At 39.1% G+C, this 27,093-nt stretch overlaps 3 protein-coding genes across 4 annotated transcripts; all 3 read right to left on the reverse strand.

Annotated features, from left to right (window-relative positions):
* Positions 1–5,761: 5,761 nt before the first annotated feature.
* Positions 5,762–18,267, reverse strand: sec31b (SEC31 homolog B, COPII coat complex component). 2 transcript variants are annotated; one of them, XM_085284823.1, is made up of 25 exons: positions 18,027–18,267; positions 17,174–17,406; positions 16,416–16,611; positions 16,219–16,314; positions 15,410–15,550; positions 14,903–15,145; positions 14,159–14,320; positions 13,589–13,741; positions 13,265–13,495; positions 13,096–13,170; positions 12,885–12,977; positions 12,693–12,801; positions 12,427–12,605; positions 12,205–12,331; positions 11,950–12,095; positions 11,595–11,768; positions 11,333–11,485; positions 11,052–11,247; positions 10,573–10,959; positions 10,387–10,425; positions 9,691–9,749; positions 9,204–9,329; positions 9,000–9,119; positions 8,804–8,875; positions 5,762–7,210 (listed from the first exon to the last, which is right to left on the reverse strand). In XM_085284823.1, the coding sequence occupies exons 2-25, from the start codon at positions 17,374–17,376 to the stop codon at positions 7,031–7,033; spliced, it is 3,660 nt and encodes a 1,219-aa protein (XP_085140949.1). In that variant the 5' UTR covers positions 17,377–17,406; positions 18,027–18,267; the 3' UTR covers positions 5,762–7,030. The 2 variants fall into 2 exon arrangements, with proteins under 2 accessions (XP_085140949.1, XP_085140950.1); XM_085284824.1 differs by lacking the exon at positions 10,387–10,425.
* A 121-nt stretch (positions 18,268–18,388) lies between these two features.
* On the reverse strand, positions 18,389–24,535 carry ndufb8 (NADH:ubiquinone oxidoreductase subunit B8). The gene is made up of 5 exons (XM_085284826.1): positions 24,402–24,535; positions 24,034–24,160; positions 23,763–23,862; positions 19,496–19,651; positions 18,389–18,554 (listed from the first exon to the last, which is right to left on the reverse strand). The coding sequence occupies exons 1-5, from the start codon at positions 24,532–24,534 to the stop codon at positions 18,462–18,464; spliced, it is 609 nt and encodes a 202-aa protein (XP_085140952.1). The 5' UTR covers position 24,535; the 3' UTR covers positions 18,389–18,461.
* Positions 24,536–25,171: 636 nt separating this feature from the next.
* On the reverse strand, positions 25,172–26,828 carry gpx9 (glutathione peroxidase 9). The gene is made up of 5 exons (XM_085284827.1): positions 26,623–26,828; positions 26,440–26,533; positions 25,802–25,932; positions 25,527–25,657; positions 25,172–25,449 (listed from the first exon to the last, which is right to left on the reverse strand). Exons 1-5 carry the CDS (start codon positions 26,752–26,754, stop codon positions 25,392–25,394), a joined length of 546 nt encoding a protein of 181 aa, XP_085140953.1. The 5' UTR covers positions 26,755–26,828; the 3' UTR covers positions 25,172–25,391.
* Positions 26,829–27,093: the final 265 nt, after the last annotated feature.

The raw sequence follows: 27,093 nt of genomic DNA on the forward strand, positions 1-27,093 counted from the left end.
TTTTGTAGTTGGTGTCAGGAACGAAGCTAAATACGCCTGTGATTTCTAAACATTTCCTGGATATTTTGAATTGGTTTTCAAGATTTTAACTCCATAAGGACGTCTTATGGAGTTAAAATGCTTCTCGTTGTTGTTACTGCTGTCTTCTATCTTGAAATCCTTCACTAAAGTAACAGAGAAATAATAAGTAACACCTTAAGCACTCATTGAAGAGATTTAGTCTCAGCGATATAGATTTAACCTCGAAAGTGAGTAATTGGTGATCTCCTCTCTTTCACGTCATGGTAAAATTTATATTTTGGGATTTGTAAGATTACCAGAAGCCACTGGGCTTTCTGATCTTCATTTAATAGTCAATAAAATAAAATTGATTTATGAGAGGGGGAAATGTATTAGCTACGCCCCAAATGTATAAATCTATCTTATAATTTATGTTCAAATCTTAAATCTGTCCATTAACTCTTGGAAATGAAGGATTACACATTTAAATGCCTTGTCTGTGTCTACAGTTGTGGTCAGAGTTTTACATCCACTGATCACAGATATGAATGTCATTATAATTTGGGGCTTTTAATAATCTCTTTCGAATGATTTCATTTTCCAGGGTGGAATTATTGTACAGCATATATTTTAGTGACTTTATAAATTAAGAATTGGGTGGACAAATTTGAATTTATTTTGGATTTTCTTTAATCCACATAGTGTTAAAAAATATACATACAAATATGTACATACACTCATTTAAATCTTAATAAGTACTGCTAAAGGTGCTTCAGTGTTGCTTAACTTGACAAGGCCAGGGTTTATTGCTTTCTCATTAGTAGTTTCTCTTAAAAATTATTTGTTTGACAGCACTCATTGGATCGACTAACAATCAGAACAATGAAAGCCCAAGACTGTCAGGATCTAAGAAATAGAACTGAACATTTACACAAGTTGGAAAGGTGTCTTCAAACAACTATATGTAAATACAAGTTATTCACATGTGTCACCACTGCCAAGGTGTATACCAGGGGTGGGTGCCTCAAGGGTCAGTGTCCTGCATGTTTTAGATGTGTCCTTGATCCAACACAGCTGATTTAAATGACCTCCTCAATGTGTCCTGAAGTTCTCCAGAGGCTGGTAATGAACTAATCATGTGATTCATGTGTGCTGACCCAGGGTGAGATCTAAAACCTGCAGTACACTCCAGGCCTTGAGGGCCTGGAGTGTACCCCTGGTCTAAACTCTTGCGCTCAGATGAAAGAAAATTGGGTAGGATGTTCAGGGACAATCTAGGAACCACCAAGGCTCAAGCCTGCTGTGAGATGGAAACTGCTTTAACATCAGTGCGACTGTCCACAGTAAAGCCAGTTTTATATGGCCATGAACTGCAAGGGTGCTGACCAAAAAGGAAGTCTCTCTTTCAAAATTGAGAGGTTCAAACTCAACTGAAATTTTCAGATGCCCACATGAACGAGCAAAATGCCTTATGGAGAAAGGTTTTATGGTCAGACAAGACAAAAATTAAGCTATTTAGCCATAGCGACGAGATATGTTTGGATGAGTAAACGTGAGGCTTTCACACCTAAGACCAGTGTACCAGCTATCAAGCATGGTGGTGGTAGCATCACGCTCTGGGCTGTTTTGCTGTAAAGGTACATCGCACAAAGTGGAGAGAATAATGACAAGCAGGATTAACTTAAAATTGATCAACGTCACCTCAAATTAACAGCTAGATAGTTGAAACTTGAGACCAAACACAAATCAAAACTGATTTTGGCAAGCATGCTAACTTTAATCTTCTGGAATGGCCTTCCCAAAGCTCCGACCTTGTGGTCTACACTTAAAAGCCAGATCTGTTGAAGAAAACCAACGAATTTAAAAGACCACTACCAATTCTGCCAAGACATTTAGTCAAATATGCAGCTAGGATTATATAAGAAACTGGTAGAGGGCTACCAAAAGTGTCTGGTCACGGTGCAGTTTGCAGACATTTAGCCAGATCCTAGTGGGGTGTATGTATACTTTTGACCCTGTGGATTAGAGAAAATCCAAAGGAAATTCAAACTTGTTCACCCAATTATTGTTTTTTAAGTCAATAAAGACATATGCTATACAACCACTACACCTTAGAAAATTAACTGTTCAAATAAACATTTAAAAGCTCAAATACAAGGACATTCATGCCCATTATGAGTGTATTGACCCTTCTGACCACATCTGTACATCAACTTCATTTTGAGTTTAAAATATGTCAAAATGAAGGTTTTTGACATCGCAGTGTTAAATTGTCTCCAGTGATATCATACTCCATAACCCTAACCAAGTGCGAGTGTCTGTGAAGAAGCCAGCTGGAATGGTTTGGGGAATGGCATGTTCCTGGTTGCCTTTGGGCTTCTGTGGCAAAGAACTCATCCAGTGTGCTGCTGGCATAAGTGATCAAGTCAAATATAACCTCTGCCTGATTTCCACAGTCCAGAGAGGAATGTAGGACCAGTGTGGTCACAAGAGACCAGTTTAACATGTCAGACTGTACGAGGTTAAGGAGTATGTGTCTCAAAAGAGTGATTGCAAAATCTAATCATGCAATTTTATGCATTTTTTTTTGGTCTTTGTTCTTTATTTGCTCTGTAAGTGAAGGGTTGGAACCTCTTAAGTGTCATTATGTTGTTTGTGTATTAATGCCACATGACATTATGGAAAAAGTCTAATAAAATGTTGAAGTTTTACAGTCTTTATTTGATTATTTTGTTTTTTCCACCATCTTCCATTCCTGATTTAGAAGCATGAATTGCAAACCAGCCCCTGCTCATTTCGATCCTCAGATGGACCGGCCAAAGGGACACGAGTAAAAGACCTGCATTTCCAATTTTGCCCGTAATTTTTTCTTATCATCACAGCGTGGACAGACAGGAGGCAGACTGGGTGAATAAAAAGCAATCTGTTTATTCTGGCTATTGTACAAAAAGTCTAAAGCAAAGTTCATAAATAAAGTGGTGAAATCCAATGACACACAAGTGCACACAACCAGAAACACACAAGGGAGGTTAGCAGACACAAAGGCAAACACTGATGGGAAGACAACGCTTATATTTTCATACACATGAGGGTAATTAGCAGAAGTGGATGCGGGTGATAGTAATTGAAGACAAATGAGGCAGTAGAAGCCAAACTAAACACAAGTCACTAGAGACGAGTAACTACCAAAATAAGACAGGAATAAATACAAATACAGACAGTAGCTTCAAACTAAAGGGAAGCAAAACAAAACACAAGGAATTAGACGGGACTGACTGAAAACTAACAGACTAGGAACAAAAACTAAAAGCTAAATCAAAAGAATGGTCACAGCGACAAACTAACAAACACTATATATATATATATATTTATATGTGTGTGTGTGTGTGTTTAAAATAACAAATAGCTATTTAATTCAGATGATATAATGAAAATGCAAGTGCATTCACCTCTTACATATAAAAAGAGAGACAATGCATTGTCACAGACACTGGAAATACTGAACATTGTTGTGCCATATACTTAATACTGTCTGATTATATTTTCTATTAATGTGTCTCTGTAACATAACAATAGTTAAGAAAAACAGAGTAAAATAAAAGCATATTTTTCCTCTGAAAAGCACAATGACAGAATTATAATTGTTGGTAGACAGGGTTTGAACTAGTTTGTGTTTGCAGATAGGGATTATGTGTTTTTTCTTCTTAACAGTATGCAAAGAATATATTTTTAAATGGGACTGGGAGAGGACTAAAGTAGTGTAACTTCGAAATCCCAGTTGAGTGGCGTCTGGAGGCATCATAATTTTATTAACTATGAATCCATGTCATCGTCCTGCATGACTGCATCCATTCGAGTCAGCCCATTGCAGCTCTACTAAAATCTGAACCTAAGTTACCAGTGAAGGCTCAGCACGTCATGACTCAGCACGCTTCTGTGGTGTGATGTGGGGTGGTTTAAATTGCACGATATTACTGTCACACTATCCTGACATGACCGAGGTTACTCCAGTACAAATTCCCAAAACATTCACACCACGCACGTCCCGCAGCATCTGACTGAGAGCGACCAATCAGAGGGCGTGATCCTGACTTCTGATCCCTGTGGCCCCATAGAGGAAGGGCGGGTGAAACACCTGTGCCAACTTGCAAACTTACTGACACTGAACACTCGCGGATTGCAGTGAATTTTAATGAGTCGTGTAACGCTCCTCTAAGTGTGCAAATTGGATCAGATAACAAACAAACAGGGGGAAAAAACCCCAAATCGTTAAGTGCAGACTTTGATGCATTCACGTGCTTTGTTGCAAACAGGAAAACGGATCAACATCTAAAATAGTTTACCTGAGGGCACTGATGCGGGAAGCACCATGATAAACACCCATATTTACCTTCAGTAGAGCAGCTTGACTACGCTACACAGAGCCCTCTGCTGTTCATAGTGAAAATTGCTTAGATAACCAAGATAACAATAGCACACTGTGAAAACAACTGCTTCTAAGATGTAAAAGCAGCAAACTTTTAAATATTTGCTCTCATTGTTCTCTTCCAAAGTGGGATAATATATATTGAAATAGTGAATAACACTTTGAACTGTTTAGTTTTTGTGTAAATGTTGGTATGACAACACATTTTGATGGTTGTTTTCAATTTAACAGTGAGCATCAGAGGAAGAACCAGTTTTCAACTTTAAAAGTCATGTATACACAATACACAACATGACTTAATACATGAAGCAATACAAGAAGCTGTGGAGCACCTTTTTATTTATTTTTTAATTAAAAAAAATTGTTTTTTTTATTGCACGGGTAAAGGACTCAGACACTATATTGGTAGCACTACTCCCTCACACTAAGAAGTCTTTTGGTTTGAATCCCGTCTCTGGTTTCCGTGTGGGGTTTGCATATTCTCTTTCTCTGTGCGCTCAGTCTGGGTACTCTGGCATCCTACTATTGTGCAAAGACATTCATGAGGTGAGGTTAATTGATTTTAAATTGGCTGTAGTTGTGAATGTGAGCGTGAGTAGCTGTCTGTCCCTGTAAGTGTTAGCCCTGCAATGGATTGGTGACCTGTCCGAGGTGAACCCTGCTTTTTGTCCAATGACAGCTGGGATAGGTTTCAGCCGGCCTGTGACTGTGGATACTTTGAATAAGATAGATGGAGTGAGGAGATCACCGATTAAAGAGATCAGAGTTCAACTGTTTTGCTAAACCACAATGTCATTGCCTTATTAGACGTAGGTACCAGTGACATTGTGATCTCTAGTGACAGTATGGAAGAGAGGTTTATATACTTAGCATCAACCCTCCAAAGCAATGAAGTGTGTGCAAGAGAATGCAGACAAGGTGGACTGGGTGGAGATGAGTATTAAAGGTAATTTGCAGCAGAAGGACAGCAGCAAGAGTGAAAGGAAAGCTTTACAAGATAGTAGAATGATGAGCTATGGAGAATGGTTTGGAGAAAGGAGGCAGAGCTGAAGATGTTAAAGATGTTCACTGGGGGTGATGAGGAGAGACAGCTCCGGTTTAAGAGTTTGGAGGCAAAGAGGGATAGTGGATATACTGGATAAAGGATGTTGAAGCGGGAGCTGGCAGACAATAAGGGAAAAAGAAGACCACACAAGTTCTTGGATGTAGTGAAGGAAGTCATGCAGAGGGTTGGTGCAACAGGCAAATGACCTCCCTTACAGGGATCACTAGAAAAAGGACAAAAAAATTGTATTGAATATGAACAAGGAGACAGTTAATGTTTAGAAACGTGCAACCTTTTAAGTGAAATTTTATTTGAAAAAAGGATACCGAAATGAATAAAGTAAGCAAGATGGATTGTATAAATATCTGTGCAACCACAATGGGCACACTGAGGCACTTCACTGCCTTCTGCTGCCACAACACACCAAACTATAAAGTTTTATGTTCAGCTACAAAACTCTTAAGATCTTTGTTTTGTCAAATCCTTTAAGTCATATCATTATTATGATCTAATCTAAAACTTGTATGATTTAAAAATGGGAACTTTAGGTTATGAAAGGATAAGATGTGGCCTGGATAAAGAGGAATAGTGTATCTTTAACAGAAGGAGTGGCTAACACAGAGGGGATGTTAGTTCATGTTCAGTTTAACATAAAATTGTGTACTTTTGTTTTACAAGCTGCCCCGTGAGCAATAGGGGAAGTAGTTAACATGCATACTGAAGCAAGACTGAGAAAAAAAACAAAACAAAAAAACTTCAGTCGTTCACACAAGCTATCAGGAAATATTGTACCAGTGCTAATAAAGTGTGGAAGAGGAAATAAAACAGCAAAACTTTACAATCACTCTATGACATTCTTCTGCAGTACTTTGGCCCAAAAACACACATGGCACAATGAACTGGAAACAATCTATTACAGCAAGTGTAGAGAACAGTAAGATCTATGTTACAGTGTTTAAACGTGTTGATGCTTGTTGTTGTTGTTGTTGTAAAATTATACACACCGAGTAAAGCGTGTCAGCCTGTTCCTCCCTCACACAAAGAACACCGACAGGGTGGATAGTAAGTGCAGCCCAGAGTTTATTTTCATGATCTTTAGTCTGACCTTTGGAGATGAGAGTTCCTAGTCAAAGATGTTTGTTTCTAATGCTGAACTGGACTTCTATATGCACTGGTGTGCAGTGTAATATGGAATATGAAAATGCACCACTTTGTAAACTACCTCAATTCAGACTTTGCACCACTTGCTTCGTATATTACATCAACTCTTGAATGTACACAGAATCACAAATTTTGGAATACATTCAACTTTTTTTTACTCTTTCTTGTTTTGTAAAATTATCACAGCAACATCCGACAACTCTCTACAAAAACCAACCTCACTGCCCAAATCAGGCAAGTCTTCTGGCAAGGAAACTGTACGGAGTGATGAAGAACACGATCTGTAATATTATCAGCCATTATTCTCATTATTGACGCAAGTCATCAGGCCAAAAAGAAATAAATACATATACAACAATATGGTAACACTGAAGTCTGGTTGGTGGTGAACCTGGAGGTTACACGCCCAGCTTGTTGGCGATAGTCATGACTACTTTGAGGATCGGCATGAAGGCGGAGATCTCGCTGAAGTTGCTGCTGCTGACCACCTGAGTGTGGACCTCCAAACCCCGCTGGTAGTTCTGGCTGGCCACACAGCGACTGATCTCATGGAGTCCGCTCAGGATGTTGTGAGAGAGCTGAGAGGCAGTAGGGAAATTATATTATGTTTAAAGTTTTTACTGTACTATGTGAGAAAATTGTGAAAAATCTAATTTACTGTTGCAGTTTAAGTCACAAAAAACGGCAAATCCCAAGTTCTATATTTTCTTTTTTCTCCCACTTCTTCAGCATGGTAAACACAGTAGTTCTTAAACTGTGAAGTGACCCCCCCTGGTGGGAGCATTAGGTGTCTGCAGGTGGATGACTGAAGAAAAATGCAGAGTGCGATGATGTTGAATAAATATGATTTAAGTGAAGGAACATTAACATTCATCTATGATCCTTTTTCATGTTAATAACTATTAATAGCAATTGTGTTGTAAACAGTTATCCCTGTAGATCCCCCGAATCTGTTTACTGGTGTGCTCATGGAAAATGTTTAGCTTGTACTGCATACTTAATTCTGGTTTTATCCCCATTTACTGGACACTGTAAATGCATAGTTTGTCTTGTTTTACTACTTTATTTCTTTGTATTGCATTCTACCTAGAGCATCTCGAGTGCCCACTGATAGCAACAATTACATCAGTAAACTCAAATTGACGCTTGCTTAGTTACAAATACATATAATGGACTAAGACTGATCATTTTCTCAGCTATCTTCACAAAGACTATGCTTTTTTACTGGCTGAGCCCTTAGTTGCCATTGGATTCAAGTAGAGCATGTCCTGGGTCCTTTTTTTTAAAGTCATAACAAGTAAAAATATCAGGTTTACAACTTCATCCCGATGTCTGACATGCACTCTAGCTTTTAGATCTCTTGTAAAAAAAATTGTACTTTAAAAATTCAAGGTAACGTTAAGCACTTGGCAGGTTAGCGTACACAATTACCTGCTGAGATGGATTAAACAGATCCAGGTACGTTTCATATTGTCAGTGTAGTGAGTACACAATGGTTTAAACATTTTCTTTAGTCTTTAAATAGGTGACCTTAAGTGTGTGGCATGTTCATTTAACTCAAACCTTTTAAAGACCTAATATTTTATTGTATATATCCATAAACATTTATTCTTAAATTGACAAAAGCACTTTTTTATTTCAGGTAATGCAGTGCACCTCCACTGTACAGCACTGACTTAGAATTATAAACAAAGCATTGCTATGACAGTGGTGGCCCTTGACAAGGCTTAGCTCATCATGCAGGTTTTATGTCCTTTTTTCTGAGGTTGAGAGTGTGATATCTATTAATGCAACAAGAGTCAGCTGAATTTTATTTGTGGTGGTCAAAACGGAAATGGTGCAAACATGTCACCCATAGAAACACACCTGCTTTTTGTTTTTGTGGTTTTGGCAGGTTAATGTAAACAGCATTTGATCTTTTTAAGTCATTGCTACATAGTGAGAAGAAACTCAGTGGTTTTACCCTCACAACAAAATTTTAAGCAGACAAAAAGGGAATATCAAGAAAGACAAAGTGATATTGAGATTTATCAACTTTTACCTTAGATTCTGTTTAAGTACACAATGCATTTCTAACTGCACTGTATCATTTAAAAGCAGCTTTTTAAAGTCAAGTTTTTCTGTCAATTTTTTAAAAATAATTTTTGAATCTGATCACTTCTGATCCTTACCGACTGCTCTCTCAGCTTATCATACAGGTGCCCCAAGCGCTTGGCAGCATCATCAAGTTTTCTTTTAGTTTGCTGAAAGAGAAACACTTCTTGTCACTTTGTATCCAATAACAAAATAATTTTGTTTCAATCAACAAAAACATTTGCACCAGAAAAACTGTGAAACCTAGATGCAGCTACAGACTGTGGAACTTACTGGGTCTCCTGCAGCTAGCTGGCAGCGCTGCACCAGGCTGTCAAAGGTGGACTTGAGAACCATGTGCTCAGGAGGGATTTCTTTCTGCTGCACCTTCTCTGATGGCAGCTGCTGGAGGAGCTGAATAACACAAGCACAGAAACATAAGGTGACAAGGTGTTACTGTTGAGAATTCACAAAACAGCCCCCTCGTTTGACACCAACCTGTACGCTGGGCTCTTGAGGGGCTCCAGGGGGTACCTGGGTGTTGTCATGGGGCTGAGCAGCCTCCACTGGGAATCTCATCACAGGTGCTGTGATGGGGGCTGGTGGAGTATAGTTATCAGGAACCTGAATATACAACAAAGTATATTATAATGAGTGAGGAAAAAAACAATGAACCAAGCAGTTTAGTTTTGGTATATCAATAAATGACACATTTGTTACATTTTTGCTAAACTGTTGGTGTAACATAAATTCATCTGCCTTTCTTGCCTGCAAGAAAGAAGAAGTGCTTAATGTGAATGTGCTTGAGTTTTCAATAAGGGTGAACTAAACTAAGAGAGTCTGCTAGTTTAGTTTAGTGAGCTCTCGAGAGAATAACAATGCTCTCCTCAAAGGAACGTGGTGCCGCACAACAATATAGCTGCTTTTACTACATTTGCAAGCATACAGCAGAACAGTATTTTGACAGTAAGAAATGCAGGCTTACCTTCTTCTTCCTGGGTCCACCTCGCACTGTAGGTGGGTCATTCCAGCCTTCTTGAGATCCTGAATCAGAAGAATAATGACAATTATTAAGGAACTACTAACATCCGTTGTTTAGATACACTCAAGCAACCAAGGATTGTCTACAAGAGACAATCTTTTTGGGCCCAGGTGGTAAAAACACTGCAAGTCAAGCCATACAGATTTGGCAGTTTATGCAGAAACAAACAAGCAAATTTTCAGGCAGCATTATTCACTCAAAGGCAAAAAAACAGAAAGAAAAATTCTATGAATATCATACTGAGTCTATTTCAGGTTAATTATGTAGCAGCTGCAAGTGTTTAAAAATGTCCTACTTATGCTTTAATTTCAAATAGCAATGTATATATATGCGCGTCATCTTTAATTGCCTGACACAGAATCATCTACAGTCTTGTCTGAGTCTGGAAAATTCATTTAGAGCTCACATATAAAAAATACACCAGGTAAGTCTTTACATTTCCCTTCAATATAGGGTAACACAAACAATCATCAAGAAACCAGACAAATGGAGAAGATCTGCATGGATCGCAAACCAACGCATATTAACTTTGAGGTTAATTTAGGGATACTATATTGTTTTGCACAGATATTTTTTTTCTGGTTCTTGAATGGATTGTTTGATCCTCCCTTATTCCATATCCAGCCCTAACCCTGTCACCTTGGTTGTCACACTGGGAATTCAGCCAGGGAAAGTATCCTGCAAGTCAAAAAGGAGTGACAGCGGAACAGATGTAAATCACCACGAGCAATACATTCCTGCTGACCTCTGTAATTTCTTTCTTTAAATTCATGACTAAAAAAATGTGGAACGATGTCAGGAAACAATGTAGCTGTGATCTCATACCAGTAGGAGGAGGAGCCACCACTGGAGCTGGGAAGGGCTTTGCAGCAGGAGCTCCAGGTCCACCCTGTGGATATCCAGATCCAGGAGGAACATAGGGAACAGACGGAGGTGCAGTACCCTGGTTGTGAAGACTTCCTGGGTACACTGGAACCGGGGCTCCAGGCTGGGAGCGAGGTGGTGCAAAGCCTGAGGAGGTAGGTGGCATGAAGCTTATTGGTGGCACCCCGGGGCTGGGCATGGGGGGTAGGCCTCCAGCAGCTGACGATGAAGGTGGCAGTTGAGGCCCTGATAAAGTAGCAGCTGGCATAGAAGGACCTGGAGGTGGAAACGCTGGAGGTCCAGCAGTGGACGGTGACTGAGGCTGGAATGGCTGGTGAGGAAGGAAACCTGGGAAAAGCCACAAATGATTGCCATAATATCAAGAAACAAAAAAGGGCAAAAAATACAAATAAATTCAAATATTCTACAAATGGTCAAACCTGGAGCCACAGCAGGATGTTGGGGGTAGGAGGGTCTCAGGGCAGGGCGGGTCGTACTGGGTGGCAGTACATGAGAAGAAGGCTCCAACCAACCAGGCCCAGGGTTGGTTGGAGCAGCTTGAGGGGTAAAAACCGATGGCAAAGGAGGCTGCTGTTGTGCAGTCATCTGAGCAGCAGGAGAGGGCTGGTAATGACTCTAAAATACAAATGAATACAAATTAAATACAAATTCATTTTGGAAAATATATTTAATATTCATTGTATTGCTAACAAACTGATACCGTAAACTGTGCTTTTGATGCAGGAGTTGGAGCAGCAGGAGTGGGCTTTGCAGTGGACACACTGACTCTGTTGAAGGTGTTTGGAGGTTGCTGTTGGACAGGAGCCTCTCCCTGAGCGTGAAACAGCCTGTTTCTTAGCATCACGATCCCAGCCTGACAAGACAAAATTGGACAAACATGCAGATGCAGTTATTACAAATCAAACAAAGCAAAGAAAAATGAATTGTGCCATTAATAATTAAATAATTTATAGCTATTTTACTTGGTCTGAGTTCTCAGGCAGGTAGCTCAGGGCAGTGGTCAAGCTACCCTCTGCAGCCAGTATGCCAGCATAACAGGTTAGCTTCTCAGCCAGGACTGGGCTTTGGACCGCCACCTCACAGTTACGGAGACGTTCAATGGACTTTCGCAGCATCATGACTTTCTCAACCAAATCCTGAAACACAAATAAATGCCTTTAGACTAATAGATTCTTCGCTGGCAGGTAACTGTAACTATTTTTCACCCCCGAATCATCTCAGTAAGTGCACAGCGACTCATTAAAACTTTGCTCAAATAAGCAGAAGAGTTTGTTCATCATTGCTAGAGGCAGATTAGAACAAATATTAAGATTATACCTCTAGACCAAGAGGAGAAGAGCAGTCTCTATACAAGGCCCAGCATTCCACTAGCTTCTCAATGTTTCCAGAGCAGATGTAACACAGACATGCCTGCAGGCAACGCTTCTCTGTACCCTCACACTCCAACCGGCTTCCCAGTGTATCTACCATGATGAATAAAAGAAAATTACAATTTTTTTGAATAGAGGGACTGAAATTAGAACAGATACCATGAGCACAGGTAGATTTGGTATGAATAAGGTGGATACTAACCGCACAGGCGAGCAAAGTCTTCAGGGTGAGCATAGGTCAGGAGAGCAGCGAGAGCTTCCTTCCAGTTGTCCAGCTCACAGCTTTGGACTATGTCTTTCCAGTTTTGGGTCACCACTGATGATATAAGCTGCAGTTGGAACAAACACGTTAGGTATACATTCAGGAAAAACATTCATTTCATTGTGGTTGTATGAGCTGGACCACTATTAATCATAATCTTACCATTGAGATGCTATTCTTTTGTTTGCTTAGGTATTTCTGTTGAGTTTTCTTCAGCAGTTCTTCTCCTCCGCTTATAGAAAGCAGGATTGCTTCAGCGTAGCGACCATCATTCAGACACAGATCCACAGCTCCCTCAAAGTTACCAACCAACAGCGCCTGACTTATCAAACCATCGGTGTCTTAAAAACAGAAAGAGATAATCAATGCAATCATAAAATCACAAGTAAATATCAGATAACAGTAGATTTTCAGAGGAGAAATTTTACCACATGACACTGGGATCTGAAAGTTAGAGTTTTCCTTTGGGGTCTGGCTGAAAAAATCTGCTGGTGACACAGAACCTGAAGTTCTAGCTTCAGCTGCTTCATCAGACCTCTGAAAATAACAAAGAGTGTTTTAAATGGAACAGGAGACACACAGCTTGAAAATAGATACCGTACATTTGCAGAAGTGCTGACCTCAGTGGAGAGTCGCTGCATCTTTTCTGCCAGATCTTTGGCATCCACTCCATGTCCATTGGGTTGGAAATTCTTCCCCAGACATTTTGAAATCTGAATAAGCACAACAGGAAGTATGTGATATGATTTAGAGAACCAGTGCATTCACAGAAATTTTAAAGTTAATGTTAAATATCAGTGACTAGCTACAGTCAAGTAAGAGCCATGATACCTTTCTTTCCAATTCATCCTTGCTAAACCCCAAAAGTTTAAGGAATTTAATACGGGCTTCATCCTCAAAATTAACCTGTAAATTAAAAGAGTGAATCAGCATACAGGATAATAACACCCAAAACTGACTGACAGATTTAACATTAGGTTTTAGTAGCTGGATGGCGAACCAGAAGGAACTTCCATATGTCCTGCTCAGCATCTGACTTGGAGCTCTGAATCTTAGCCTGGCAGTAACTGTTGAAGGAACCTGACTGCAGCGCTGTCTGCAGCTCCCTAGAGCGCTGTAGGAACTCTGTCTCTGTGGTAACTTGGCTCACAAACACTTGTCTAGGGACGGGTTGGGGGCTCTGGACTGGAGGCAACTTGGGATTCTCAAATGTGATCAGCTTTCCACCAAACTAAGAAACAAAAACAGATCATATATAAAGATAATTGTTCTGTTGTTTTTAATGGAAGAAAATTGCTACAAAAACATTAAATGCTGCACTTACAGCAAAGGAAGCTCCCACTGGCCTGCGCACCCACTTGGGTGGCTTCTTGAGAGGAGGAACTATGGTGTCCTGCACTTGAGGCTGAGGAACTTGCAAAGGAGGCAGCACCTGCCCCGTACCAAAGGGATCCATTGTGTCAAATGAGGATGATATCTGTTAAATAAAACATAAAAAAATGTTGAAACAAATATGCTGAAACAATTAACTGACTGCAGCTATTTTGATAAATAGTTCATAGACCAAGCAGACAAACAAGACATTTAAACATGTCAATATTTCTGTTGTGAAACTGATTAATATTTGTAGCAATTTTTAACAGCTGATGATCAATCAACCATTTTAATGAATAAATATAATTAGCTGTGACCCTGCTTCATGTGATAGCTTTCAACTATGATATAGCCATCGTTCAGACTTAATGTACAACGTGTTTATAAGTCAATATTAAGTGCTTTACATGGGCACCATCTTGTGGACAAACAATGGAGGTCAGACATGGTTTAAACAAATAAAACCGTAAATACAAACACAGTTAAATTCAAAATCTTTTAAAGACAGAGCAAACATTACTCTTTCAGCTGTGCTCTGCTGCTGAGCCTTCAAGCTCCCTCCCATCACAGAGTAAACAGTGATTCTCCCATCAAATGATGCCGTTGAAAGCAGCGCTGGATTCCTGGGGCACCACTCCACATCAAAGCACCACTGGTTAGTTGTTGGAAGCTCATAGATTACCTGAATAGAAGACACAGCTTTCATGATTGGAGTAACAAATATAGGTAACAACAATGAGGGCTTATTCACTCATAATACACAGGATTCTTGCCACAAAGTTACCAGAGCAGCTCCAACTAGCTTGAGGGTGAGGTAGGTTGGGGAGTTGTATATTAGGTACTTAGCTAATTATATGTCACAGATACAACAGTGGTGCTGTATTGCTGCAGCTCTGCAGTCAGTGAGAAAGGAAAGACAGACTCTAGCTTCATTCCTGCTTCAAGGCTATATCAGGGTAAAGCATGAAATGAAGGTTAACCTTTTCACACACAGCAGTCATTTAGCCTACCAACTAAGGATCAAGTGTAGTTTATCCCATAAGTGGATGGATGACAGCTTAAAAGGCAAAATGATATTACGTCATAATATTTGCCTGGGTTTTTTTTTTTAACTTTGAAAACTATAGTCTTTAACAGCTGGTTTATATGTGTAAAACCTGTAAGAGAAACATTAACCTAATAAGGTGGAATAGCTCAGTAGCTTAGAGGCTTGCCAAACAATTGCAGAATCCCTGATACATGAGCAGTAATTAAGATTGTGTACCTCTCCTGTGTTTGGATTCCAGCAAAGGATCCGATTGTCTTTAGCACTACTAAGCAGGAGCTCAGAGTCAGCCTGGCTCCAGGATATAGACAAAATTCCCCTTGTATGGTTCTCCAGTACTTTAAGAGGTGATGTGGCAAAGCGAAGGTCCCACATCTGGATCACTGGCAGTCGGTCATCTTCAGAGGCCAAGACCAACTGAGTGGCCACATCAGGGTGCCAGAGCATTCCTGAACAGTGCATCTGAAATCACATAAAAGTAAAGAGTTAAAAATATGAGAGTTCATTTCTACAGGATGCAACATTAAAATCTGCATTTTTGATTAACAAATGAGTCAAATTACTGAGCATCCAGAGCAAAACAGGATAAAAGTGGGATTTTGCATTCTACAAATAGTCTTGTCTCAACACATGTTGCTTTAAAATGATAGATAAGCCTTTTTGACTTGTTCACATGATTTCATTACTTTTACAGAAGGAACTCTGGACTTTATTTAAGCCACCAACCCTGTTGCTATGATCACTGATCTTGATGATGGGCTCGTTCTTTCTCAGGTCCCAGACGACTGCTTTCCCGCTGGGGTTAGCAGAGGCCAGGATGTGCTGAACCTGCCGGTTCCATGAGACTACACTGATATCTTCAGCAGGCTGAAAAAGAAAAGAAAAAACAAAAGTTGTTAGTCTAAAATAAAAACAAGTCTACCTGTGAGTCTTACTACAACAGATCCCTCATGATTATATGCATATAGGGATGGTTTGACATATGAGCAAAAAATAAGTACTGGGTGACACTATTCATGTTGATTGCCATAGACTTGGAATGCTTCCAGTGGTAAAAGTGCTATGTGAAAAACATCAGTATTAGCCAGAACTTCACAATCATTACACCCAGGAATGCAAATGCCATGCAAACACTGTTTGTTTCTGTTATGGAAATATCATGTAACCATGGCTTATTCTAACAGCAAGGACTCCCATGAAATATAGACAGCCTGTGCAGACATGTTTTATTCAGCTATCTTGATACTGAGGAGAACAAGGTTATACCCAAATGTTGGTAAGAAGTATAGACACCAAGGCTTAAATTTACTCCTTAGCAAGCAAGTATTATATAACTATACAACCACAAATAAAATATTCTTGTGATTTCATTGTTTCTCACCGATATTAAAACTATAAAGGCAAAAAAAAAGAAAAAGAAAAGTCAAAACCTACTTACTGGGGAATTGTGGTTTGACTCATTATAAACACATTGGTTTAGAAGAGAATAAGATTTCAACACCATGACAAACCACGTGATCCCATCATGTACTCACCTGTGTCTTTGCTCCTGGAGTCATAGGACTGCTGAAGTTGTTTAGATCCCAGATGTATATCTCTGAATCATTTGCTCCTGACGCAAGGAGGTTACTCTAAAAATTAATAAATTAAAACATCAATCTGAAACACAGAGGGACGTCTGTACCGACTGTCTTTGAATGACAAAGGAAATCACTAGCAGGTTTCTATTTACCTGAAAATGGTTGAAATCTAATGCTCGGACAGGTCCTGTATGTTTGTCAGATTGTCCCACTACAGCCTCCCCACTGGAGTTCATTATTGCCTCTGGATCATAGACAGTCAGTGTTCCATTTTCACTACCACCAACCAGCCTTCCTCCAGTACCATCTGCTCCACTTCCAAAATTTACCCACACTATACTATGCAACCTATAAATGACATAGCAAGTTATTAGCACCCAGTCATAGACTGCATACTACAAAGGTTATATGCTTTATTTCTTTAACATGCTGTCTTCTGAACAAATAACTACACTAAATATCTAAAAAAATAAAAAAAATGGAAGAATGATTCTAAAGCAAGATGTGAGAACAATTAAAAAGATAGCAAATGAGCAACATTAATTTAATTATTAATAAGTAAACGTTTATTTTAAGATTGCACTAGTTTTATCTATGTGGTATCAAATTAACTGGCAGGCCTGAATTTACTTGTTGATACAACCATTTGAAAACATTCAGTTTTATCAGTGTAAGGAATTTACGGGCAAGTCACAACATGAAGTGTCCCTTCTGTGACAGTCACTGTCTGCAGCTTGTGATAAAACTAACCGAATCAATCAGGGAGCCAATAATCATATCAAAGCGGCATAACGTGGTAAACCTTTTCCATGGTTGCTGATATAGGCTGTGTGGAAACAATCAGTGGCTTATACTCTTGCCATGAATGTGTGGTCTTGTGTGGTCATCATTTATCTCTTCTTTACGTTACCTGTTTGTAGTTGCCAACGACCCTTTGAGCTGCATGTCCAGTGAGGGGTCAGAAAAATCCATCTCAAATATCTCTATAGCAGCTGTGGTGTTGAAAGAAGCATCAAGCTGTTGTGCTGCTGTTCCCAAGGCCAAGTATATAGGATGGTGCCCGGCAGGACTCCACGCCTGGTGGGCAGTCCTCTGGATCTCTTTCAGCCTCATCTTCCTCTACAAGTGTTCAAATTCCAAATCCTGGACAGCAGAACAGACTCCGCTAAACCAATTACACTATATCCCAGTCCCTAAAATATATAATGTTGGCTTATTAATAACACAAAATTCGCATTTATATCTCGAATATTCTTACTTTCCAGAGTACCTCAGGCTATTACCTGTAACATAAATCTATACATAAATCTAGCTTTCGAATACGGTTGTGCAAAGTTATATGTTAATTATCACAATGAAATGAATGTAGTTATCCTCTAAATTAAACTATCGTTAAGCCCCCTTTTAGGCAAGCTAACATAACATGTAGTTAGCTTTTATTAGCATTTAGCAATCATGTGTCAGAAACCGTAGCGTTAGCTTTTGTCGGTTAATAACTTTGTAAGAGCAGACTCTTCTACTGGTAATGATCTCATTATATTTGTTTTAATGCTAAATTAACCTCTCATACACGTTGCTACTCATTTTTAAATCCCGAGCTAACGCCGGGCTATTTAATTCCGGTGCACAAACGGACCAGATCTTTATTGCACGCAAGCTAGCCAACAGCCACCACCCCAGTTAGCATGTTTTAACAAAAAGGACCACTGGGCGCCTTAAAACTCAGCCCAAAAAAGATAAATATGGCCTTGAGAGAAACTTACGTCAATTTATTTGTCAGAACTTGACTGCCCGCATCTACTACAAACTCGAGAGCTACTTTACAGCCAAGCTAGCCAGCTCAACCACAGCCGGAGTCGGACCAAAGTGCTTTGCCGTGTTGTCACTACGGTACGGTAGCTGACAAGGACATTCCTCACAGTAACCTGAAGTTAACCCAGTAATACTGAACCAGAGAAAGTGTATAGACTTACACCTATAGATCATGTTCATTGCTAAGAGTACATTTCATTTGAAAATTATTCTGTTTTATCAAAAGTCGAAAATTAACATTTAACAAAACAGCAAGAAGGCAAGTTAACATTCTTTACAGACATAAATAACAACAAATCACGCAAATACAAACTTTTAACTTTGAACATAAGTCTTTATTCTTGACAGAAATATATATACACACAAGTAGAATCACATTTTAGTGATTATAATTCATAATGTTTGACTTCTTCAGGCTGTTTTTCAGGATCTCCTCCTTTCTCCAAGTACAGGTCATTGAAGGGATATTGCTTCGGTGCCTGGAAAAAAACAAAAGACAATTACTTTAATGAAACCTTGTACACCAACAGTGTTACTGTACAGAAAAGTTGATTCTAACTTTAACATACACTGTTATATAATTACTGAAAATAAAATATTTAGTAAATATAATTATGGAGATCATGTGTTTTGCCACGTTTAGTATCTTCCTCTGTATCAACAATCATCAAATTGGCCACTAGACTGCAAAAGAATCTAGTGTTAATAAGAAATCTTTATTAACTAGGGTTAGTTTAGGGGTATTGCCTTGATCCATGCTCAACCATCCAGATAAGACTGAGATCAAACTGAAGAAGTCGCTTGGATAAGTGATGCAATGTTTTTCTTACTGATAACAGAACGTCTAGATCAGGGGTGTCAAACTCAAATACACAGTGGGCAACAATTCAAAACTGGAACAAAGTCGCGGGCTAACGTTAGTATTTTTTGAAATATATTTATTCCTCCAGATATAAGAATGAATCTTTTCTTATGTGCTCAAACACGTTTTGCTGAAAAACTGAATATGGAACAAGCAAAGCTTAATACTAAACAATATATATATTAGCTGTATAATACCAGTAGGCCAGCTCTAATAGTAATTTGGTATGGCTTCGCGGGCCAGAGTTTGACACCTATGGTCTAGATGAACAGAAATAGCTTTCTGGGGGTTTAGAGGGGTCCATCCTTCTAACTCTGTATCTGGCTCTGACACCATGTCAATGTCAGAGACATTTAGATTTTTTTTAAAAAAAGAAGAAGAAGAATAAAAAAGAAGGAAACCATAAAGAGTAAGTAATAGTGACTAAACTAAACTATAAAATTGAAAGAATGATGATCCAGCCATTTTTAAGCTGCTGAAAATTGTAACAGTGAGGGAAAAAAAACACCAACAAAAAAACAAAGAAAACCGAATTCTTGCATTAAGGTGTGTACTTACAACAGGTTGGTATGCTGGAAATTTCTCTCCAACATAAAACATAAACAGCATGAACCCAATGAAACCAAACAGTTGCTTGCACATTGTGGACCATGGCACAGGGCTGGGAGATGTATCCACACGGTTCCTGATGTACATATCAAAATCCCAGTGCATCTAAGAGGTAGAACAATCACAGATTAACTCTCAAACGCAATCTTAAATTGCTTATTTTATAATTTTAGTCAATTTGTGACAGCTCAGAAAACTGCATTCTGCAAAGAGAGCTGGGTCTCAGCCAGGCTAAACTGAACACAGTTCCTTGTTAATGGTGCTGACCTCATTTTAGTTGCATTTTAGCCTGGGCCCTATCACAAGAAACGGGTTTCACTAAAACAGAGGGTTTTTAAAAAAACAAACAAAAAACAAACACAGAAATCTGTGCAAATCTAGGTTTTCTGTTCCTGAAAGAGAGTTAACTTAAACTCTGATTCAATTACCATGGTAACATACTCTTTAAACCTATCCTGCTCACTCGCAGATTTTCTTCTCTGACTCATTCCCTCCTGCTGTACCTGAATCAGCTGAATGACACTTGGTTTCATTTCATCATTGAAATGTGTTTAAGACTACATGCATTTGACTGACTTTTTAAAATGCAGGCTTCAGACATTCTGTGTTAAATGGTAAACAAACTGGTTCTTATATAGTGCTTTTCTTCTTTAGCTGAGCACTCAAAGTGCTTATACAGCATGCCTCATTCACCCATTTACATGAGCAGCTTTTTCTATGCTCAATTGCTTTCTAGGTTAGTATTTTGCCCAAGGATATCTGGCAAGCAGACTGGAGCAGCCAGAGATCTAACCACCTTCTAATTAGTAGATGACCTGCTCTACCTCCTGAGCTACAGTCAACCGTGAACATTGTGAAATGTGTTGACAGGTTCAGTTATTAAATGATATCAAACAATATTTTTTAAATGTCTGTCTGAAATTCAGAGTCTGAACCTTAACACATTTTCTACTTAAAATCCTCTCAATCACTCTAAGTGGGTTTATCCAGGTAGAAGTGACTCTGAATCCAAGTGCATTTGTATGGCTGGACAGTAGGGCTGGGCGATATGGCCTAAAATCCATATCACGGTATAATTTGAAGCATGTACGGTAACGATATATATCACGATATATTCTTTTCTTCTGTATAACGTATTTTACACACTATAAGGCACACTTAAAATCCTTTCATTTTCTCAAAAATCAACAGTGTGCCTTATGTATGAATTCTGGCTGTGCTTACTGACCTCGAACCAATTTTATGTAGTACACGGCGCACAGAAATCTGTCAAAAAATGTTTTAGTACGACTTTGGTAAGCTATGAAGGCGCACTGCTTGATGGATTGCCGGAGCATTACGGTTGCCGTAGTCAGGAGCCACACGCAGTGTTGCCAACTCCTCAGTAAGGAAAATTGCTATTGGCTGTCCTAAAAGTCACTAAATGACATCATTGCCTAATTTGCATAATAGGTCATACTAATGTAATTGTAACCTACGTTGGTGGAGAGAGAAATAACATTGTGGACGAGACATAAAGTGAGTAAAAAATGTCCTAAATGCATTTAGAATTTATTTAGAACTACAAATTAAATTTCTTTTAGGAATTATTGTTTTTTAATGTCACAATTCCACCCATACAGGATTAGGCCTGTATAGCTCTATAAAATCTTAGATATTTCTCATAAAATGTTTGCGTTTACTGATAAAACGTAACATTCTTTATGGACTCGTAAAGTTGCCCTCCATATTTTGAGTTGAATGTAAAACAGCTAGCATTACTTATAAACTATAAATCAGTAAATGTCTGCTATGGGCATAAGAGAGTTATCATTTATCAGTGAAGGCTGCTATTAGATTAGACCATAAATGGTGGAACTGGGGAACATTAAAGCAGATATGCTCTTTATTTACTTGTTGCCCAGGTGAATCCTGATATCTGGGGCCTGTTCTTCGTACGTCGCTCACTACATCCAAGATCACATGACACATCCAAGACCAAACCATCGCGCTAACCGTGAGCTCGCTAATCCGGTTCCCCGAACACACCTGCTGTTGACGATTAGTACAGCTGGACGCAGTAATGTGACATCACTGGGTGTCGTAAAAGGGGCTACGCATCGATAGTAGAAACATTGATCGGCAACCCGCTGATTGGTCGGCGAAAATGTCGAAGGGGCGTGCACGGTATTTTCCGGCAGCAGAGCAAGAACTCATGAGTGCGGGATTTCAGGAGTTTCAGAGTTTAATTAAAACGCAAGAGAACACTGCAAAGGCTGCAAAAGCAAGGAGAGAGGGCTGGCAGAAAGTTGCTGACAAATCAAACTCGTAGGTAATTTAATAATAATAATAATAATAATAATAATAATGGATTCGGTTTATATAGCGCTTTCCAAGGCACCCAAAGCGCTGTACGATACCACTATTCATTCACTCCCACATTCACACACTGGTGGAGGCAGCTACGGTTGTAGCCAGGCTGCCATATCGCGCCATCGGCCCCTCTGGCCAACACCAGTAGGCGGTAGGGTAGATCTATCATATGACACTATATTGTCCAATATCATATGGCATTATATTATATTATAATATGTTATATTATATCCCCTTTCACATTAGAGCCACAACAGGACCCACAAGAACATGGGAACAAGTAAAAGTGGAATACAGGAGTATTCTACAGAATGGTAATATTTATCTTTTAGATTGCTTTTCGTCTCTTGGCAAGGTAATACTGGCCTGTAATACTCTGTTAGTTTGTTCATAACAGCAACCAAGAAAAGGGCAGAGGAAAAAAAGACAGGTGGTGGTCCTGCACCCCCTCGTCAACAAGTTGGTTAAGTGAATAATACCCTCACGGGAATATCGATATCTCTCAATGAGCACACTGTCGCGCTGAGCTAAAGGATCCTGTCTATCCCGCAATATACGCTGAATTCTGAGGACTCTCCTTATCAATCTTGCACCTTCCGCAATGGGTTGGTCGCGTATACGGACAGGACATGGCTGCGACAGACTTCCCAAATCCACCTTCGCTTTTATAGCCGTGGTCTCTCATCTTGATTACACGAAGTAATTTACTATTACTACTCTAAAATATGAATTACATCTGTAATAATCACATACATGTAATAGAATGTTAATAGTACATTTCCCTTTTTTAGGAAATGACCTGTATGTATCTGTGTGACATCAATAAAAGGATCAGGTGCTGCATTATCTTTAGTTACATTGATAATATTTATTTATGGTGAAACAGTGGTGGAATATCGCTGTTGCTTTCGTATAAATGAAGCGGACATACCTGCGTGGCCGCGATCTAATCCTGTTTACATAAAGTAAACCTGCTCCCGAGCAGGTTTACGCTTACGGCTCTGTTGCTATGACAGCAAGTTCCGGATGAGCTTCGGGGAACCGAACGATCCAGGAACACGCGAAATCGTCAACAATCTAATCCAGCTAACTTACTTAGCGAGGTACGAAGAACAGGCCCCAGAGCTACACCGATGATGTCTTTCTTTCTTTGTCTACTCATACACGTGCTAAACTCAGAATTAGTTGACTGAACTAAGTCTGATCAGCTGTTCTGGAACTGACAACCCAGACCTGTCAATCTCAGAGTTAATCACCAGAGACTAGACTAGACTAGAGTTTGTTTATCCTGCTTCCTGGAATAAGGCCTATGGTGGGCATAAACTAAGACTTTTAGACATAATGAGAGAGACACCCACATCTATTACCTCACTCAATTATATTTCATGTTAGTATTAACAAAAAAAAAATCTGAACTCATGCTAGAAAATATTAGTGTGATTGCAGCCTAAATATCTGAAAGAAATATTCTATATGGACAAGTTTGTTAAATCTTACATTTAATGGATATATAGTTTTAATTTTAAAAACAATACAATTCAGTAATGACAACATCATAAATAAAAGACAGGGTTTTTTCTGTTTTGAAATGTGTTTTGGGGGCTTGACTACACATGCAAGCACTATTGGTGCATAAATACCTAAAGCAACATACTTGTGTCCATTTGATAAACAAAAACGTAATAGGAAAACCTGTAAAAAGGTTCCACTCAGACAACCTAGACACAATTATTCAGGTAAAACTGCATAATTACTACTGCAATGCATTTCAAATAATCAACTGCTGTATGAACCATCATCATTATACTAATGATTTATTCAGAAAAAGGACAACAATAGCTTTTAATGTCAGTCGGTATCTTACCGGCTCTCCCCAGTTTCTCCTCAGGTCAGGGTGGTCCCATTGGTACCAGGGGTCTCTCTCTTGCTGAGATCTTTCTGGCAGTTTTGGATAATCACCAAAGCTACAAAAACACAGTAATTGCTCATTATTTTCTTTGAAATCTTACAGTTTGTTTGTGACTTAATGTTATAAGAATGAATGGACTGGACAGTCATTTTCGCCGTCTACATTAGCAGTACCGGCAAAAGCAGTTACAACAACAATCATGAGACTTGTTAAAATTAAAGCTCACCCCTCTCCATTGTCGGGATATGGTTCATAGTCCTCAACCCTCATGTTGTACTTCTTTGCAGCTGCAGCTCTTTCCTCCGGGGTCTTCGGATATGGCCCAGGCAGGCTATCCTTTGACAAGCCGGAGGCTGAAAGAGCAATAAATGCATACGTGAAATCGCGGCAGTCAAAGCTCGCAGGCTCAAAAAAGGAAATATGAGAATTTTATTTTGTCTGCCTGCACCCTCATAGAAGAGCAGCCGCCAAGCTAGCCTAAGCCAACCTTAGCATGTCAAGGTTACGTCCATAGGAGGCTAAAAACGTTAAACCCTGATATACACCTCCAGAGAAATTCATTGTACAGTACTACCAGACTAAGACACAACTAACCTGCTCTACATCCCGACAAAAGGGCTGAAATACCAGACCCCTTTCCCTTAGACAGAGCCTGGGCCCACCGTCGGAAACCAACACCAGCCATGTTTACTGGCTGCTGCTGTTCGACATACTCTGAAGTGCGCATGCGCAAGATTTCAAGTACGGTTCGGCAGAAGGAAAAATTCCGTACTCACAATTTGTAAATAAAGGTAAATAACCGTGCACTCCCAGTGCACTTGAAAAGTAACACACTAATACCACTGATGCAAAGTGCTTCAGCACATATATTAAAACATTATATTTATACACAGTTTTAAGTATTTTGATTTTATGTTAGTTCATTATTCTACACCAATGATAAAGAATATTGTTTTCTCTGGTCATTACCAGATTAAAACTGTTTTATACATAAAAACATATATGAAGATTTAATACAATTTAAAACGTACTAAGCTAGATTCAAACTATTTGTTTTTAGACCTCACAAAACCGGTGTTTTTGAGTATTAGAAGTTCCATCAAATAAAAAAGTGGGGGAGTCATAACAACAAAGAACAAAACTCCATCCATTCATCCATTTCCATTTTCCAGCAGTCATAGGGTGAAAAGCGGGTACCACCTGGACAAGTTGCTTATCTATCGCAGTTTTAATAAATTCTATACAGTGATTCATCTGTATTGACAGTCTAGTAATGTAATATATGTTAAATGTAGAAATAATACTGAAATTCTATTGGCAAACTAAAGTAACAATAACCATGTGCATATTTTTCATATAGTGTTTTATTTACATCTGTTTTTTTAATAGCAGACACCATCACATTAAAGAATAACGTGGCAGTGACATGAAAACGCATTAAGTGGCAGAAGGGAACTTGTTCTCAAAGTGAATGCACTGAAGCTCCAAGACACGTTCCTCTTCCCATCAGATCCAGCTCAGGTGCACTTGTGCATTTACTGGGGGATCGTCACTCTGCCACCAGCGACATATTGAAAAAATCCATCAGAGAAGTTCTGCTATGTCTTTTTCCACTTGCACAATGGGACAGTGAAGTTCATACCTGTAGCAAAGGGAAAATGCTGAACTTAGTAAAATTGAAATCACATGAAGGGTTTAACTCATGGTCTATGGCTTTACCTTTTGAAGGGCATGCCATTTGCAGTTATGAGAAACTTCTCAAAATTCCAGCGAATGTCATTGACTTTGATCGGAGACCAGTAGAATTTCTTTATGTCTCCAATAACAGGGTTGACAAATGGCAAAGATTCCTGTGGTGAAACAGGGAATGACATGGTATCTGAGTTTTTCAGGGTTAAGCACCTGCAGCGCTGATAGGAAAAAAATAAACTATATGGGTAATAAATCCATTCAGTGAACTTATAACTTCCAGCCTCCAATAAAACTCAATGTACCTTCAGAAAGGTGAAAAGAGGATCTTCGTTTAAACCATTCACTTCAACCTTGCTGAAGACGGGAAACTTTGGCACAAAGCCCCCACCAGGTCTGACATACTTCAAAATATTGAGCATTTCATGATTCACCTCTGCACAGACAAGCGTAAAAAAAGTTAATACTTCTGTTTTTTGCACGTGTGTATTCAAAACCTTGTCTTTAAAATAACTTGTTAATTAAAGTATCCACAGTGCATCTAATAGAGCTTGTATATGGTGGAAAGAGTTTTTAGATTCCTTAAGTACAAATAGATTAATGTATTATAAGCAGACTTTTAACTTCTATATCGTTACAATGATGGATAATAGTAGTAGTATAGTTGCTCATTGCTTCAAGTTAATATGGCCGTTGTTTTAAATAAAACTTTTACAAAGTTTTTTTATTCTATTGTGTGCTCTGTATCATATGAAAGACAGGGAATGTCCTTAATATGGTCATTTCAAGAACAAGCTCTGCAGAGTCTCATGCTGTTCAAACCTTCTGTTTGCGAGGGGCAATCAATCAGAAATTAAAGATAAAAAAAAATCTGGTTTGTTTTGAAGTGTGGCATGCAAAGCTCCCATAACAAAACAATACAGGTCCCTATTATCCACCTTACCAGGTGATTGGAGACCAAACTGGTTGCAGGGGAATCCTAAGACAGTGAAATTGAGGTGGCCAAACATTTCCATGAGTGCATTCAGTCGGTGGTACTGGGAGAACAAGGCATAAAATCATTCGCCTTCAATATAACGAGTTAATGTGGTCTGACAGTAATCAGTCAACTCTTGCAGAATATTACCTCCTCTATTGTTGACCCTCAGAATGTTGCAACGTTGACGATGAGAAGCACTTTACCTCTGTAGCTACTGAGTGGAACCGGCTGTCCATGCAGGGTCTCAGAAGAGAAATCATAGACTGATTTATTTGCCATGCTTGTTCTTTAGCTTGTCTATGTGACTGCAGTCGGTCAAGAGTGAGTATTCACTCAACTAGCCTGTTGGCTCGTCTCATCCACTGAAACACAACTCATGGGTCAGCAATTGTTCAGCATGACTGACTTCATTGTTCTTCTGGCCAGAGGTGAGCAGGCAACATGGTTAATTGTTCAACACTTGTATACCAAACATGTGGTTGTAACAAGTAATAGGCAGCCAACTGCAACCAGGAAAGTACATATTAAACATAAATATGGATCTTTGCTTTTAGCAGTAATTATCTGAAAATCTTTGCTTAAAAACAGTATGCATATGATATTTCAAACTACAACAAA

Source organism: Mchenga conophoros, linkage group LG8 (assembly GCF_057382185.1).
Source record: "Mchenga conophoros isolate Kocher_MC1m ecotype Shallow Benthic linkage group LG8, M_conophoros_male_GT1.1, whole genome shotgun sequence".
NCBI lineage: Eukaryota > Metazoa > Chordata > Actinopteri > Cichliformes > Cichlidae > Mchenga > Mchenga conophoros.